The sequence below is a fragment of the Leptosomus discolor genome, chromosome 3 (assembly GCF_034619465.1).
Source record: "Leptosomus discolor isolate bLepDis1 chromosome 3, bLepDis1.hap2, whole genome shotgun sequence".
NCBI lineage: Eukaryota > Metazoa > Chordata > Aves > Leptosomiformes > Leptosomidae > Leptosomus > Leptosomus discolor.
In genome coordinates, this window is record NC_141393.1 from 13087795 (window position 1) to 13105144 (window position 17350).

At 45.9% G+C, this 17350-nt stretch overlaps 1 protein-coding gene across 1 annotated transcript; it reads left to right on the forward strand.

Moving 5' to 3' along the window:
* Positions 1-308: 308 nt before the first annotated feature.
* On the forward strand, positions 309-1492 carry ANKRD9 (ankyrin repeat domain 9). The gene has a single exon (XM_086463201.1). The coding sequence runs from the start codon at positions 309-311 to the stop codon at positions 1185-1187; it is 879 nt and encodes a 292-aa protein (XP_086319327.1). The 3' UTR covers positions 1188-1492.
* The last annotated feature ends 15858 nt before the right edge of the window (positions 1493-17350 follow it).

Genomic DNA, 17350 nt, shown 5'->3' on the forward strand with positions numbered 1-17350 from the left:
CGTGCACCGCGGGGAGAGGGTTCCCTTGCACCGGGCTGCCGTGCACCGGGCATATGGGCGTCCCGTGCACCGCGGGGAGGGAGCTGCCCTGCGCCGGGGGCTCTGCCCGGTGCAGCGGGGCCGCCGCGGCTCGCTGACCCCCCGCCCTCCGCACCGGCGGCGGGAGGGGCGGGCGGGGAGGCGGGAGCAGCCCGGGGAGCCCCGGCCGCACGGTACTGACCGCCCTTCCGCTCCCGCAGGTCTGGGTCCGATGCGGCCTCTGCGCGCCGGGGTGGGAGGCAGCCCCCGGCGGAGCCCGCCCGCCCGCCATGCCCTGGAGCGTCCAGTGGGTGGGCGGCCGCGGCGCCCAGTCCCAGAAGCAGTGCAAGAAATCCTCCTTCGCCTTCTACCAGGCGGTGAGGGACCTGCTGCCCGTCTGGTTCCTGGAGGACATGCGGACCATGGAGGTCTTCCACTGGGAGGACGGGGGCAAGGTGAGCGTGTACTCGCCCTCAGAGGCCCTGCTCTATGCGCTGGTGCACGACCACCAGCCCTACGCCCGGCACCTCCTGACTAAGTTCCCCCAGAGCGCCCTGGCCGTGCCCAGCCAAAGCTTCAGCTGCTGCCAGTCCTCGGCCCCGCACCTGGCCATGGCTGTTCGCTACAACCGGGTCCGCGTCCTCTTCCGAATCCTCAAGACTATCCAAGCCTTCCCACCGAGCGACAGAGCCAGCCACCTGGACCGCCGGGGCTGCAGCCGTGTGGAGGGCGGCAAGACGGCCTTGCATGTGGCCTGCGAACTGGTGCGACCCGAGTGCTTGCTCCTGCTGCTGGGGCATGGCGCGTCGCCCTGCTTGCAAGACAGTGCTGGGAATACCCCCCTCGACACCTTGCTGCAGCAGATTGCCCACGCGCCAGCAGCTAACATGCGTGCCAAGCTCCTCTGCCTCGACTGCCTCTTCTTCTTCGTGCCTCAGGACCTCCCGTTCACAATGAAGCAGCAACTGTTGGACAACCGGCAGCAGTGGCAGGACCTCCTGGGTGAGAACAGGTTCCAGTGCCTGGTGGGCTTAGCTCCCCCATCCCTGTTTGTCGGGGCCATGCGTGTCTTGATCAGGACCATTTCACCCGAGCATTTCCCAGAGGCTCTGGATGATCTGCCTCTGCCTCATTTTCTAAAGCCTTTGGACTTGAAACTGGAGAGCTAGAGGGGTGGCATGACAGCCTCCTGCTCCCCTGACAGAAATAGACTGTTGTGCTAAAAATGTATCAGTATACAAAGCTGCTAATGCGGTGGCCAAGTATCTGTTTTAATTAGAACTGTATTTTTTAAAATAATTGTATCTGGCACTTTACAATATATTTTATTTAAAGATCCTTGTGGTGAGGTGAGGTCCACACCGCATTTTATAAAAACATTCTATGGCATGTACAAGTGAGGGCATGTGGGGGAATATATTTGTAAATACATCTGAATAAACCAATGGCAGATGTGATCAACATGCAAACCAAGCAGCTGAAAACCCTGAAGTGGCATGTGCCCTGGAAAAGCGTGTGCAGGGTTGGGGGAGTATCTTTTCGTTAGGATTTCCCTGTTACATAAGCCTCGTGGTCCTGGAACAGGATGACTCCTTTTTTACAGCTCTCCTAATACATCTTGGCAGGGATGTGGGGTTTTTTTAAAGGCACAGATGAAAACTTCCTCATCTTGTACAGAACACCAAAGAGAAGCCAATTCTTATTAAAACTTCCCTAAACAAGGCTGGCAGGAATGTGCAGCTGAACAAAATGTATTTTAAAATATACGTAAATAACAGTTGGTTTCCTTGCAAAGTTCTCTCTGTTCCCCTTGGAGAGCCAAGGTGCTTGCTGTCAGGCAGAAGAGGGCACACATTGCTCCAGTCAAAAATGTTCCTATCCTGGCAGGAGGCAGGAATGGACCCTGCAGCCCCCCAGTGTGATTGCTGCAGGGTGAGGAGGGTAGCACAGAGCAGGAGGACCAGCCTCCTCGTGCCTGCCCTCTGCTATGCACGGAGGGGTTTATGTAGGTATGGCAACAGCCCAGGACCCTGGAGCAGCTTTCTGTGGTGGCTTCTAGTCCCCAGCAGGATGTGATGGCTTGGGTTGAGCTGTGGCAGTCCCAGCATCTACTCTGGGTACCAGAGGAGTAGCTTAGATATCCAGCCTTCCCCCAGCTATCCCTTCTGAGATGCTCCAAAGTACATAAAACATCTTTGCAGCTGCTCCAGATCAAAAAGTCCTTTAGGGGTAATGTCCTGCCTCCAACAGTTGTGTTGAGATGCATCAAAGTCCTGAGCAAAGGGTACAGCTTCAGTTCTTTGCTCTGCAACCTTTACTCCACAGCATTCCGGGCAGCCATGCTGCTTACTTCCCTGTAAAACTGGCACTGCCTCTGCCTGCTCTGCAGGGAGCGAGCTGCGCCGGCTCCACCAGCATTGCAATGATAGAAATCTCCTAGGCCACAGCGCTGTAGCTTTGCCTCTGTTCTTGGAAGTTGTCAGAGAAACTGCAGGGGTTTGTTTCAGTGCTTAAATTTGTAGCCAGGGAGTTGTTTGCCACTTGAACTATTTCAGCACTGTTGTTCCCTTTGGGGTCATCAAGGAACTGATGCGCTTAGAGAGAAGAGGCCATGTTCAAGGCACAAATTTCTTTATTCGTGAATTAATTTTGGTTAGGGAAAAAGAAAGCCACAGAATGAGGCACTATAAGCTGTTCATGCTTCAGCAGAACAGAGTGGTATTTCATCTAAAATAATCTCCATACTGCACGCACAATAAAAGATAAGCCATACTTCTGAAATTTGAGATGCAACAGAAAGAACATTGCTATTCTTAGACTGATGGCACAGAAAATGTTTCCTAGAAGAACAAATTAAGAATCCAAGCTGATACATGCTCAAACTAATTACATGGGAAGTTTAGAGCCCTTGCTGGAAAGCATAGAACAACTCTAACTGTTCTCTTCAGCTACCTTGTTGATAATAAAAATACAGAAAACAAAAGAACTAATCCCTCAGCCACTTAAAAGAAAAATAATTAAAAATCTATGTTCCTAAATTCTTTGTTTGAGTACACGTTCCCCCTTGCTTCTGTAACAATGGTGCGGAAGCATCTTCCAGAACAGATGAGAAATAAAGCTGTGAGACCTAACTTGCACATGGAAAAGTGTCTCGAGGTAGTGGAACAGACAGAGCTGGGGTGGCAGGAAAGGTTTATCAGCCTTGCTAACAAAGACATAATGAGATTCAGCAGTGGGCAGTTGATCAGTTGAACTGAGCACTGGAAGACGCTCCAGCTCCCAAGCTGTGAGGGTAATTACACATTGGAACAGTGTGACAGGCTGGGCAGGACATCCCACAACTTAAAATGAGCCCATTAACAAAACAAGAATTCAAGGCCAAATGCCCCTGTGATTCCCTACAGCCCTCCCACCAGCTCTCAGGTAATTCACTTTAACAAACAGAAAGTGTTATGGGGGACCCTCAATATGTTGTGATGGGTCCAAAGCCAGCTAACTGCTGTGCCCCTCCCGTTATTCTAGGACAGAAGTCAAGCCTATTACTGATCCCATGCTGGGATCGCTTCGCTGAAGGTCAGCGACAGACCTCGCTACGTGTGGCTTGTTGATGTGTCTGGGATGCTTAATCTGGAGAGGCCAAGGGGAACTGTGGGCAAACTGCACCAGTGACTACACAGATCGCTCACCCAGGTGGGTCCAGGGTTGTTTTTCAAACAGAGTCACAGCTTGGGAAAAGGCTGAGGCTTCTCAGCTTTGGAAACAAGAGTCCTTTGTTTATAGACCAAGCAATAGTGGCATCAGCTTTCCTCAGACTGACTTGCCAGCGTGTCTCTGTCCTCTGCCACCTTTGGAGCACAGTGGAGAGCAGGCTCCACAGCCTGTTCAGTTCTCCGTCTCCTGGCTGCCAGCAAAAATGCCAATTAGTGCCATTTGCAACACCATTGCCAAGCTCAATAAAGCAAACGTGGAGAGTCATTATGTCTCTGCAGAAGAGGACTGCCAGTGCTAGAGTCAGGCAGCTGGCCACGAAGATGTAGGAAAGACGATTCACCAAGTCCTAAGAGCATGAGAGCACAGGAGTAAGGATATATACTTCAAAGCTTCTGTCTTACCTGCACAGGTTAATCTAGTCACACAAGGCAAATTACTCATCTATAGGAAAGACTTTCAAAAGCATATAAGGCAGTATATAGAGCCAGCATTCCTGAACAGTTTAGTTACAGCCAGTTCCTCTAAAAAACACTATAATGAAACAGTGAGAAATATAATAAATATTTCCCACGTGTTGCTCAAGCACTTTCAAAACAAAATATTCATATACCAACCACCTTTTAGTACAAAGTGGTTTTATTTGCTGTGACAAGTGAAAAAGGCCTGAGACACTTTCATTCAGAAAGCAAGGGGAGAGGGGGAGTGCTGGATTACTTTTATTTTGACTCTGTAATTGACGCCTCTCTGCAGCTCCCTTAAATATTTCAGGAGTTACAGCCTGTCTAGGGTCTGCTGAAGGAGCTGAAATCTGTTGTAATTTTGAGTAACTCAATTAAAAGATGGATTTGGGATCTTTAACAGTCTTCTTTTACCCGAAATATTAAGTAGTTAAAGAACTTAAACTGACATGAACACAAAACCAGGTGGTTTAAATAGCCTAAAACATCCCTTACTGTAACATTTGTCTCGGTCTTGCTCTCTGACGTACGGTCCTGTCATAAAAGCTGCATCCTTACTCTCGCCATGGTCACAGCCTGATTTGCCAGAGGTGGGCACCTTAAATTTGGCGGAGGATGCAGATACCAAGCATACCTGAAAAATCACTCGCTTCTTGAATATGCATAGATACGGAATACCAAGCCTAACATCAGCTTAACACTCAGTACCACACAAAGAACTTCTGCTGCGAATAGGTGAGGGTTTCATACAGTTTCAGAGGGAGAGAAACAGGGCTGCTAATGAACAGGCTCCTCCGTGTGGACAAGTCTTGCAAACTAAGGCAGGCATTAGGTAAAGGAGAAAAGGAAGCAGGAGACCCCAAGAGCAAGAGCTGCCAGGAGAGGCAGCCTTGGCCATGGGTAAGGCTGCAATTACAGGCTGGTTTGAAAATGAAGTTGAAAATAGCGAGGACAAAGATGCAGCACAGAGGCATGGAAAGACAGACTAGAAACGGGCCAGGGTGCCAGGTTTGTTTCCTAATCCCCATTTGTCCTATGTCTGGTGTGCAAGTCGCATGGGTTTTGGACTTGCAATATCACCTATCTATTGACATCAGCAGATCGTTGTGCATTGCATCACCCCATCTTCAGATCAGTGCTCCCAACTAGGCAAACAAGGCACCCATGCCATGTGCTTAATATTTACACAGCACTGTAAATTCTTGCAAACGCACTTTCATAACACTTATGTTAATAACAGTACTTCCACCACTGGCTGGTGTCAGCAGCAGTCTGAGGTTAGATCACCATTAATTCCCAGCCTGGCTTCAGTGGTCTCTCCTCCACCTACAACGCGTGAAAAAGAAACTCTGCCTATTACTTGCTCAGACCACATCAAACTGTCAAGATAAACACAAGAATCACATCTATGGTGTTGCGAGGCTGCTGCTTGCACTGATTTACTCCTGCTCTTTCCACCAAGCAGGTACACACACACACATAGCACAAGAACAGAAGGAGCAGAGCTCTCTTGCAAAACATAACTCAGAAGTCATAGCAGAAAACCAAAACATAGTTTGCAAAAACATCAGAGATCCCTCACAGCTGCTAAAAGAAATGGATCCAAGTTCAGTTGGGATAAAAAGCTTCCCCCCACTTGCCCTGATGACCTCTGAAAGGACCAGTATCCCTTTGCCCGGTGGTTTAGTTGATAAATCAAAAGACCACATACACCAACAAAGCAAATCTTCAGAAGTCTCAGAGGATGAGGAACTAGTCATGTTTAGGAATTATTGCTAAAGTCAGAACCGTCTAGTCATCTAGTCTGAATTGTGTATGACACAGGCGAGCAATTCTCATGTTGGGCCTATCACATCTGATTGATTTGCAGCATCTGCTTTAAGTCCAACCTTATTTTGTAATATCCCTTTAAAGACTGGAGCATCCAAGGCTCTCTGAGGAACTTGTGGCTGAGACAAGCAAAGGTCCCATGCAGATCACCTCAATCTCTCGTCTGTCCCTAAACCACAAAGCATCCCCTGCCATCAACCCTGCCTCCTTCTTCTGCAGGAAAAAATAATCACTTCCTAAGGCAAATGTGAGAATTGACCAGAATGGATCCGAGTCAGCAAGGAGGGAGGCAGAGACCCACTTCAGAGAAGGAGGGAAGGCAGAAAGTGACTTTGATCTGTCCCACGCTTGGGCTTCAGCTCTGCGAGCAAGGTATCAGCAAGGGTCTGAGCCAGTAAGTCAGGATGCTGGGTGAGCTGCAGTCACACCAGCCATCGTAAGGTTATGTTCCCTGTACTACAAATCTAATGGGAAACACAGCGCAAATCAACCCTTCTCCTTCAGGAAACTGTTTTGGGCCTGAAAAGTTCTATTCTCAAATTCAGGCCTGATGCAACCCATTCTGAGCCATGGTGAGATACCTGCATGCCTGGGATGTGAGCGGAGACCATGGGCCACTCTCCCCACCTAAGGCAAACACAAGGGGCAGGAAGTTCCATGGATCTCAACAGGGAGATGAGCAAAGCATCAGGGCCAGCCAAAGCCCTTCCCTTAGGGTCCTCTGTGGAAAGCAATGGAAGGAGGCCAATGGAAAAGAGAGCACCTTCCAGGCAGAAAGCACTTGGCTGCACGCCTCAGCCAGGACAGGGAGCAGCTTCCAGCTCCGAGGACAGCATCCTCCTTGCAGCTTGGCTCCCTGATTCCTACACCATTCGCCACCAGTGCCAAGGCTCCTCTCCCACAGCCTCACAGCTCTGAGGGTGAATTGTCTGTCCTCCCATCGGTCCTCCCACCTCACACACCAGTGATCAGGCAGTGTCCACAGACCCTGACTCTGTCTGCAAGACTGGGCAGCCCCATCTTCTCTCTCAGCCAGCAAAGCTTCCCTGCCCAAAATTGTCCCTCTGCTCCTTTGTTCCAGCCCCAGTGGTAATTACTGTTTTGATGTAAGGGTGGTTTTTTGGCATCATGCTCTTAATATTCAGGCTGTATTTTATAATCACTAGGGTTCTTTTTAATGATGCAAGTAAATTATAGTAAACACATTATCTTACATCACATTCATATTTTTAATGTGGTGTCATTTCCCTGACAATATTTGAGGCAGCATTTCAGAGTGAAGCCTGAAAGGATAAGTAATTTCTAACTCACAGCAAGAGACAGAATCAAGTCCCTTGAGGAGCCGAGTTTTTGAATGTCCTTTCCTCCAAAACCATCTGCTAGTGCTTTCCTGCTCTCTCCCACTCTTGCAATAAGGAAAGCTATTGATGGTTAGTGACTCAAAGTGACAAGACAGAAGGATGAAGACTCTCAAACTGATTTCAGTCCTTTGTTAATGGCATGCACAGACAGGGCTGTGGCTGAAGACAGGCTGGACAAAAGTCTTGAACCAGTAATGGAGGTGACCCGAGTGACTGCTTGTCCGCTTCTGCGAGGAGAGGGGAAACATTGCTTCTTTCACTTATAACACCTTTGCAGGGTTGCCCAGCAGGAGGGATGCTGGGACCTTGGGGACCACAGAGCTTAGGAAAACTACTGAGAGCACAGTAGGGCCACGGCCATCTGACAAAGAGCCATTGCAGAGCTCTCAGTGGTATCAAGGGGAAACGCTCACGTGCCAGCAGGAAGAGCGTGGCACTCCCTCAGGTTTGCCTCCTCCTTCAGATGCCCAAGGTTTGACTCAGCTTGGCTGCCACCTCATCTTCCCTGCAACAGCAGGGCTGTGGTTAGACAGAGAACACCCTGGCAGAAAAACACCTTCTGAGACAGCCCTGAGGTAAGAGCTGCTGGGAGGGCAGACCAGGTGAGTCACTCCCTGAGTCACTCCTCGGGTAGAATATTTTGGAGGGTAAAACCAGATAATTTCTTTCAAAGTGAAATGTCAGCTGCACAGCTAAGGTAGTGTACGTATCACCTGGGTTGCCTTCACTATGGAGAACATTGGCTGTGGTGTTGGAACTCTACAACGTGCTGGCCAGAGGTGGCCAGTTCACATCCAGCAACATCATCCCAACCTTCGTGATAGGGCAGTAAGCTATCACTTCATCAGCCAGGGCCATGGTAGAAGACTCAAGGTGTATCTCCTTATAACACTTTGACCCAGTCAGTCTGACCTTTTCAGGAGACTATGGCTTCTTCCAAGGGTTGTCACCCCAGACTGGGTGTGCAGTGTGAGACACTCCACCCTCCATACCTTCTCTCAGGAATAAAGCCCTCTCCCCCAGCACAGCCTGTCCCGAGACTCTTGTCTGCCACTGGCTCCTTCCAGCACCGCTCACACCCCTTAGGGTGCAGGGGAAGCACACTACCAGCATGGTGATGGGCAAAGAGCATGATCAGCATCCAAGCTATCCTTCACTGTGAAGAGTCGTGGTAAGTCCTGGCTCCCCAGAGAGATCAGGCCCCTGGGGAAGCACAGCGCAGAGGGCACCTGGGGGTTGAGGAGGACAGCACGGCCATCACGCAGACAGTGAGGCCAAGTACCACCACACTTGTATCATGAATGCTGTGAGAACTTGAGGTCCTGACTCTGGCACCACATGGTATCAGTTATGCTTAAGTACATGCTTAGATACGCCTAGCAACGATATGCCTGTGGTACTGATGCATTGTCCACATGGTGAACAGCCAACTCACATCACATCTCCTCCCCTTACCAGTTTAGAGACACAGAGCAGTTAAATTCCAGCTTCTGAGCTCGAGTTTTTTTCTCAAGTAATATCACCAGAGGTCTCTGGCTCAGTATTGCCCTGTGGTGGCCACAGCAGTGGCCTTTAACTCCTCAAGTCTCACAGGCACTCACTCAACACAAGCCAGCTAGCAGCAGACCTTGTCCTGCAACAGTCCACACTGCACCTCCAAACAGCATTTTTGCTTGTACAAGCCGGGGAGTTATCAGGCACATGTTTCTCTCTACTGCACAGCTAGGCCCACTGGGGCCAAGAGAACCACAATCCTCTATGCTCTGCTTAAACAGCAGGACCCTGATGTGCTCCCATCCTCTTTCCACTCTTGCTGAATGATGGGAGGAGAAAAAAGGGGCAGTGAATGGCCTTGCTGCCCCTGATAGTGAGGGAGTAACTTTCCAAGCTAGAGCCAGGCAGGAGAGAGGAGGAGTAACACAGAGCTTGGCTCTGCCCACCTCCAACTCAAAAGGAAAAGCTCTGCTCAGCAAATCCTGTGCCTTCCCGAGGGTGCTAAGCAGCACTGGGCACTCGCTTTGGGAGGTGACAAGTCCCAGCTGGTAGTCTGGATCTGCATCTATTCACCTTTTCAGCATTTACAGTTCATGCATGGAGAAGCGGCACTGTACTGTACCAAACCAAGGACACAGAGCTAGCAGGTTATTCGGAAATCTTTTGTTCCAGAATCAAAAGAAGCCTTTCCTGCCTCCTGCTTGGGATTTGATGCTTTAGAAACCGGTTGCTTAGATACCAAACAAATCTCGTGTAGACTCCCTGTTAAAACAAAAGCATAGAAATTTCTGTAACCAAATCCCTGCTTTGGACTGTGACCTTACCAGGCCCTATTCATTAATTAGGCCACACTGCAGCTTTGCTTAGATCCAGGCCTGACACTGATGCAGGTGACTGTAGGAGACACCCTTCCTGATAGGACACATACTGAACACGCTGTTTTAATGCAATGTTGACCACAAGTGGCTTTGATGACCTAGGCATTAAATATAGTGTGGCAGAAAGATGTGTTGTACCTCTCTATCGTCTAGTGTCTGTGAAGAAGAAAGCCAATTTGTCTATCTGAGCTGATGACTTTTAGCTCAGCTGGCAAAAGGGCTACGTGCACTGACAGCAAGTCTTGAGCTCAGAGCCTATGGAGAACCTGTATTTTTTGTGGTATCAAAACATGAAACTAGCAAAATGATCATGGCATTTTTGCCTGCCTTCCTAGTTCCCCAGACTCTGCAATGGGAAAACATAATTCTTTATCAGTTTGTTGCTCACTTTTCCATTACTGTAGGCTGTACTTTCCCTGACCATTATGCTACTCTCAAGCCCGTACCTTCATTGTAAACTCCAAGCTTGACACCCTGCTTAACTTCTGGCTAGTGAGGGTCACCTCACCCTGCTCACCACTCAGGCTTACTCCTTTATGAGCAGCATTTAGAAACTGCTCCTGAGCACAGCAAGTTTGTCAGCAGCAAACCTTCAACTCCCATTTCTTGTTTGCCTGCCCTCCTTCTTCATCTGCCCATAGATAGAGACAAGTTTACTGCTGACCATCTCCTTGGAAAGTGCTGCTACCACAAGAAAACATGGAGACACATGTGAGACAGCTGGCTGTGGCACAAATTACCAGGCAATAAATAAAAGGGTTACACCCCACAGCTCAGGGCTGTTGAAGACAAAGGCTGATACTAAATGTTAGCATCCACTTGTGAAGGAATTGCCTCTGGGGAGAAAGATTATTGAAACCAGCACCTAGTGCTTGACACAAATGGATTTACTCCATAAATCTGACAATTTTCCTTTTACAAATCTCCCATATTGTTGTAATGGCAAATCATCAGTGGTCAAATGAATCCTTATGCTGTTGACATACTGATTCTGAAAATAAAAACAACCAAACAAAACCCCACTTATGTTACAGCTATTACAGGTGACGTTACATGTATTAGTAGCCAACTGGTTGCTTTTGTGCCTCCTCTACAATAAAAAGCACCGTTTTCACACAGGCCATCAATAAGCCCGGAACGTTCTCATGTATAAACCGAAATAGCTGGAGGACTGATTTGCAGAAGTGCTGAGTGTCCACAGCACCAAATGACATCAATGGAAGATGCACGTTCTGCACCTTCAAAAGCCCTGACTTTCTGCTAATGCCATTCAGATCTACCAACAGAACACAAAAGGACGTAAGAGTACTTAAAGAAGTGAAAATAAGGTAACACCACCTACATAAAAGAATCAACCGAAGCAATGAAACATTAAATGGGTCCGATACATGTTCTTATCCCTTTAGATCATTACAGGGATTGTTCCATTTGTCCAGTCTTAAGTGCTTCACAGAATGGGACTGCCACCATTTCCTGACAACAGCACAACCTAGTAAGCCTTATTGTGAGGAAATGTTCCCTGCCATTAAGTCTGATTCTCCTTTCCTCATTCTTCTTCCATAGGTTAGAAATATTCTCTTCAGCATTCCCCGAAACCATCATCTTACCTCTACTCCCCCTAGCAACCATGGATTAAGGCAGGTATTCACAGGCTCTTCAACTTTTATTCCTGCCCCCTTCCCCAGGTCATTATCTCTGCTTAGTTCATTATTAATAGTAGGTTTCTCAGAACTTCTTGTCTGAAATTCAGGTGCTTCCAGCTGCTAGTAGTAACCTAGATGTGCACACATGAATATCAGAGGGAAACAAAACTACGTAAGCACTACGCAATGCAAAAAAGCTGCACCCTGAAACAGAACCAAAATTGCAAATACTATACAAAACCTACTACACAGGTCCCCCTGTGACTTGACTATCTTTTGAAAAAATACGCTCCTGTTTCCCAACTAGTGCCACAGAATGGCTTCTAAAGATGCTGCTTATTTATCTGGACTACAGCAGAGGCACTGGAATAAAGAGAGGGGGGAAAAAAAAAAAAAAAAAGATGGTTCCTTCCCCAAGTGTCATCCGTGCTAAAACTTCCTAACTTCATGAGTCACTGCCAAGGAAGAAAGACACTCAGTACCTGGCTATCACTTCATACAAAGTAGATGCACTTATTTTGTGAAATTACTTGCCTGGGATGGCTTCCAAAAACATCCCTTACTTGGCTGAACAGAAGCAGAGTTGCCTCTAGATATGTCATATGGCAAAGTCTTAGATCCTACTAATAATATTCCTGAAGCCACATCCAGATCCATTGTAGTGAAAGCTTTGCCAGGGATTTATATAGGATTAAATATGAAAGACAAGCGTTCCAATATTCCCTACTTGCTTGGCTATGTTTTCACAAAATAATTTTTCAAAATGATAATTTTTTTTTCCTAGTCACCACAGCATGGTTCTAACTGTTACCAGTATTTATTGAGCTTAACATGACAACTGAATTCAGATACTGTACGTCTGCCATTGGGAAAGCAGCTAAATACAAGCCAAGAGATCAATGATACCAATGTTAATAAAAATAAACTCATTTTCCATAGTTGTCAGATTTACTCTTTTTTGGGAAAGCAAGAACCCGTACACATTTCAGCTGCAGCAGTGTTTCTGAAGCAGTGATTCTCAAATGATGCTCCATCAGGCATCAACAAGCAGACCATATTTGGTTTACAGAAGTGTACAACTTCCGCAGTTCTTTTTATTAAAAGGTTGATGGAAAAAGCGCAGGAAAACATGCAAGGAAGTTTTAGTGGTGACCCAGGTCAGCCGACTCTAGAATTTGTGGAATCTCTATTTTAAATTTACTCACTCTGTACAAAGGTGGTACTTGTAAAACAAACAGAGATCAATAATGAAAGATGAGAATCTTGAATGCAGAAAGCAAACAGGATAGTGATACACAAATCATCTGGGTACACAGGTACATTGTTGGGTCCATTAGCCATTAGATTTCAAAAATATCCAGCTCAAGCTGAAAGTAACTGTGACCCATTAAGGTCCTCAAAAAATTGTAGATGGCAGATACAACAAGAGCTGTGCTACTCCCCACAACACTAACTTTTTAAATTAAAAACTGCGTGAAATTTGGTGAAATTCAGCTCAAAGAGAGCACGAAGGAAGCTTCATTTATAATAATCGATCGAGGCTGCGATTTATGCCTGCGTTACGCTGACATTTTCCACCTTGGCCAACGTCAGGAACTGTAGCAGAGAACACTAGACCTAAAGCAAGAATCCTTAGAGACAGATCTAAAGAAACCACACGTTTGCCAAGATCTGCAAAAGACTCCTGTTATCCGCCACGGAAGCTGGCAAAACTCACAAGGTAGGGAATCGTATGTAGGCCGTGAGCCTGTCCATGCTGCCCAGAACAAATGTGCTATGGGAGACACTGAAGCCTAGCTCTTAGCAGTACCGTTCTGCAGAGACAATCTACTTCTTTAGGTCTCTGAACCTGACAGTAAGATAGATGCCAACCTGCTCCTAAAACTGTCTTTGAGAAATCACTGGATGTATGATCGCGAAACGTGGGGATTGAATGAAGCATGGCCTTTTAAGTGAAAGCTGAGCTCACCTTGCTCAGTACACTTCGAAAACTCATCTGGCAAGACACGGCATCTCTTGCCCATTAAAAACTGCCAACCAGCTGTCACCTTCCATCTCGAAAGTCTTCTATTAAAATCAGGTTTAAGAAGTTACCATATTGCAAGCAGCCAGCAATGGTGACAAACATGCTGCAAAGGACTACGGAGAAGGTTAAACGTCACGCAAAAATCTGTTGTCTTTAACTTCGGTTCTACTAAAACACAAAGCTTAAGTAGACGCTGCTGCTTTGCTGCCTCCCTGGACCTCAGCTCCTGTCCTACAGCAATTAGAAGTGGGAAGATGGGGAGGAAGAAAAGGTGACATACAAAACACTCAGAATTGCCTCTATGCAGTCCTGTGTCTTCCTCCCAGCAATGCTCTATATGGGCACCATGTAATCATCTTAACTGTGCATGGAAGGACAGGAGAGAGATCCTTCCACTATGCAAAAAACAGAATGAAAAGGAGTCAGCATGCCTCAAAAGCAACAGGATTCAGCTCTCCAAGGTATCTGTCCTTAGTACAGACAAATGCATATTTCAGATTACTTTGTTGTTGTTTTACACACACACCACACGCTGACAGTATTTTAAGTAACCAGCTAATTAGACCCGAAGCTGATAGATCTCCTACACAAGTACCTATGGCATCAGTGTTAACATTTAACAAGATCAGCGTTATTATTGCAGTAATTACAAAGTGAATTAACAGTGCTAAACCTGTTATTGCAAAGTGTTACACTGATCATCTACCATGTTCTCCTTAACTTGAAAGGACTGACTTTCACCACAGCACCCTGGAATGAAGGGCAGGTCCAACGCTTCACATGTTTGTTACTCCCAATTTGGAGTGCTGGGTGAGGCTCATGGAGGGAACAGACTATAACCCATCTGTTGAGGCAGAGAAGGGATTTAGCAAGACAAGCGTGGGAACTGAGCAAGTAAAATCTCAGTCATCCTAGCAATCGCCCTACTTACTTTGCACTTCCCATGATCAGCTTGCTGGTCTGTCCTCTATAACAACCAGGGATTGAGGGGTTTCTTGCTGGCAGTTGCATTTTTCCCCCTGCAGCTCAAGCAAATTCATTCTTTTCTGTACATCCCCTGGCTGCGTAGCCAAGCACGTGTGCTGGGCAGTCTGCTGGGGGCTTCCCTGGAACTTTCCTCCCAGTCTTTCATTTTTTTCTGGGGGAGCTCAAATTAGCTTTATCTTTCACCTGACCCAGGAGAGCTTTGCTAAATTCATCCAGCCCACAGCTAGGCAAAATAGAGCAGTGTAACAACTTCAGCAAGGAGTCATCTATTTCATGCTTTAACAGACATAACATCTATGCTGCTTCTCTGTTTTATATACAAGGAACCTATGCACACTCGTAACAACAGAGAGCTCCTGGCAAAGGCTTTAAAAAGGAAAAATAAGTCACTAGTTTCTTCTATATTGAACAGAATTGTGAATAATGGTTTGAAAGATTAATTCATAACTGCAGCTTCACTCAGTGCTATTCAGTTGTGCACTATTCAGTGCCTCTACTGGAGAATCATAGGCTATAAAAATCAGTATCTTTTAGTAACTTCTGATGGCCAAGACAGAAAGGGCACCGGAGTTTGGAGGATTTAGTATATTTTGGTATTTCATTATCATTGTATTAGCTTCTACAGAATACAAATCAAAGCTTTTATGTATGTGTATATAAATGTATATAAAAAGTCCACATTCCATAAGAACAAAGTTTCTCAAATAGATCTTTACTTTTTCTACAGTGTTTCCCGCCCCGTCGCCCCCCCCCCGCCATCATCAAGCAGGATTTTAACTTTATGGCTGGTACAACAACTTTGATAGACCTATTCAAATAGATTTCAAGGCAGATAAACTCCAAGACCAAAGGAATCATAATGGTAATTTCACCTAGCTTCCAGAATGACACCAGTCACAGTATTATCTACAACGTTTCCAGCACTGAACCCAAACCCTCCCTTCCTATCTTGATTTCAAGTGATGAGAAATCCATAGCTATTTATGTGATAAACCTAGATATCACCATTCAGCAGACTAGGGAGATAAAGATTAAAATATCTGGATAAATGAAATTATCAGTGGAGCTCTGGGTATAATAATCACAAAAGATAATGACTACAACTCAACTTTCACTTTCCAGTAATTAAAATCTAGTCCTCTACACTACAAGTTCTCCTCTGTTCTGCTGATGTGAGAGTAGTTATTTTTAACTACAATAACTCATTATCAAACAATCAGGGTGATCTACTTTGTTCGGCAAGGGATACATCAGCTTTCTTTGCTGGCTACTTGCCACCACAATACTATTTCCAACATGCAACTTTCACTTTCAGGAAGGCTGCAAGAGAAATAAACCCTGCATCTCACATTTTACAGACAGAAATCCTCAATCCAGATCTTACCTCTCTACTCCTGATGGTAGGGATGGCATGTGGTCAGGGCTGGTTAATGTAAAAACTGAAGACCAGAGATTTTTCACCAAGGTTATGAGGAGATCTCGGTATCTTCATACATGATTTATGCTTTTCTAATTGCTAATTAACATGGCAAAGCCATAGGCATACAAGCACCTGAATTTCAAGCCTTGACACTCAGAACAGCATTTACTGAAAAGTTGTCTCAGGGTTGTTCCTTGAAATCTACCCAGAGCTCTAGCAGAAACAACTAGCAACAGCTCACTCATTAAAGGGAGTTTTAAGAGAGAAGCAAAAAGATAAGCCAGAATGCCACACTTGTCTGAAATAACCCACAAAAGTGCCTTCGAGATACTTGACAGGACTCATCTATTGAGAAGTAATGCAGAGGAGATACGGGGTTCAGACCTCCCGATGCTCGTGTGCATGTGGATTCTTGTCCATTGTACCGAAGACACTCTTTGTACAAGTAGGAAGAGTTTACAATAAATGTGACTGTTTGTACCTTTATAAATAAAGCTATGTTCAGACAATGACCCAAGTCCATAATTAAGTGTTCCTCATTGTCATTTTCTTAGTGGTAGCAGTGTTTCCCAATGACAGTTCTGCTATATTTTTCTTTGACACTTAGTGATAGATTCTCTTCATACCATTTAACACGATCCTATTCTTTTTATTGCTGCGAGACAAAAAACCAAGAGATATCTGCGATGGCTGCTTCACACCAATCACAGTCATCTGAACTTCCTGAAGGTGTGGCATAAGAATTACTGCTGCTTAACAACAACTAGTGCTGCAAGGAGGCTACCATTTCCCTGCAAGAGCCAGCAGAAGCAACTGAACCGGTTTGTCAAGACAAAAGGTATGGCAATCAGCAAGGACATTGCCATCTGAAGCTGAACAGGATTCCTGTGGCTGGAAGTGGGTTTAAGTGTCAAAAGCATCATTAATCATTGCTATGCTTTCTTGTCCGAAACTACCCAGGTCACGACTCTGTCAGGAAACAGTTCTCCCCTCTGGGAGCTGAAGCCAAGGTGCTCTCCTGAAGCCCCAGCTGCAGTTCCAGTTAAACGCAGGAAGTCTTCAGATGAGCTCAGACATTTTAAAATGCAAGGAAGGGTGCAGTTACACCATATGGTACAATCACCTATTTTCTGCTTGAACATTTTCTAGCTATGACTGCACATGCATATTCTTCACTGCAAGCCAAAATATTCAACATGCAAGTGCAATTTTTGTTTAGTATGTAAGGAAATTTGTTTACTTCTATTACCGTCTTAATATGGAGGCAATAAGCTTAATATTCAAATATGAGAAGTGTTTAATTGTCTTTGCTTGGAAGATGACATTTTGCTGGTTTGACAAACCTGTTACAAAAAAAAAAAAAAAAAAAGAAATAACCTTTACAATATCCAGGTCCTTACACTGTCATTACCACATTGTCTCGGGTGATAGTAGGGGAGGGCTTTCATAAACATGTCTGTCTTCCACTTCAAGACAATTTCCAGACACAGAGAACTCTCTTGTGAATCATACAACAGAGGAGTC

Excerpts from the sequence above, each read along its gene's own strand:
- ANKRD9 (XM_086463201.1), top strand. The coding sequence starts at position 309 with ATGCCCTGGAGCGTCCAGTGGGTGGGCGGCCGCGGCGCCCAGTCCCAG.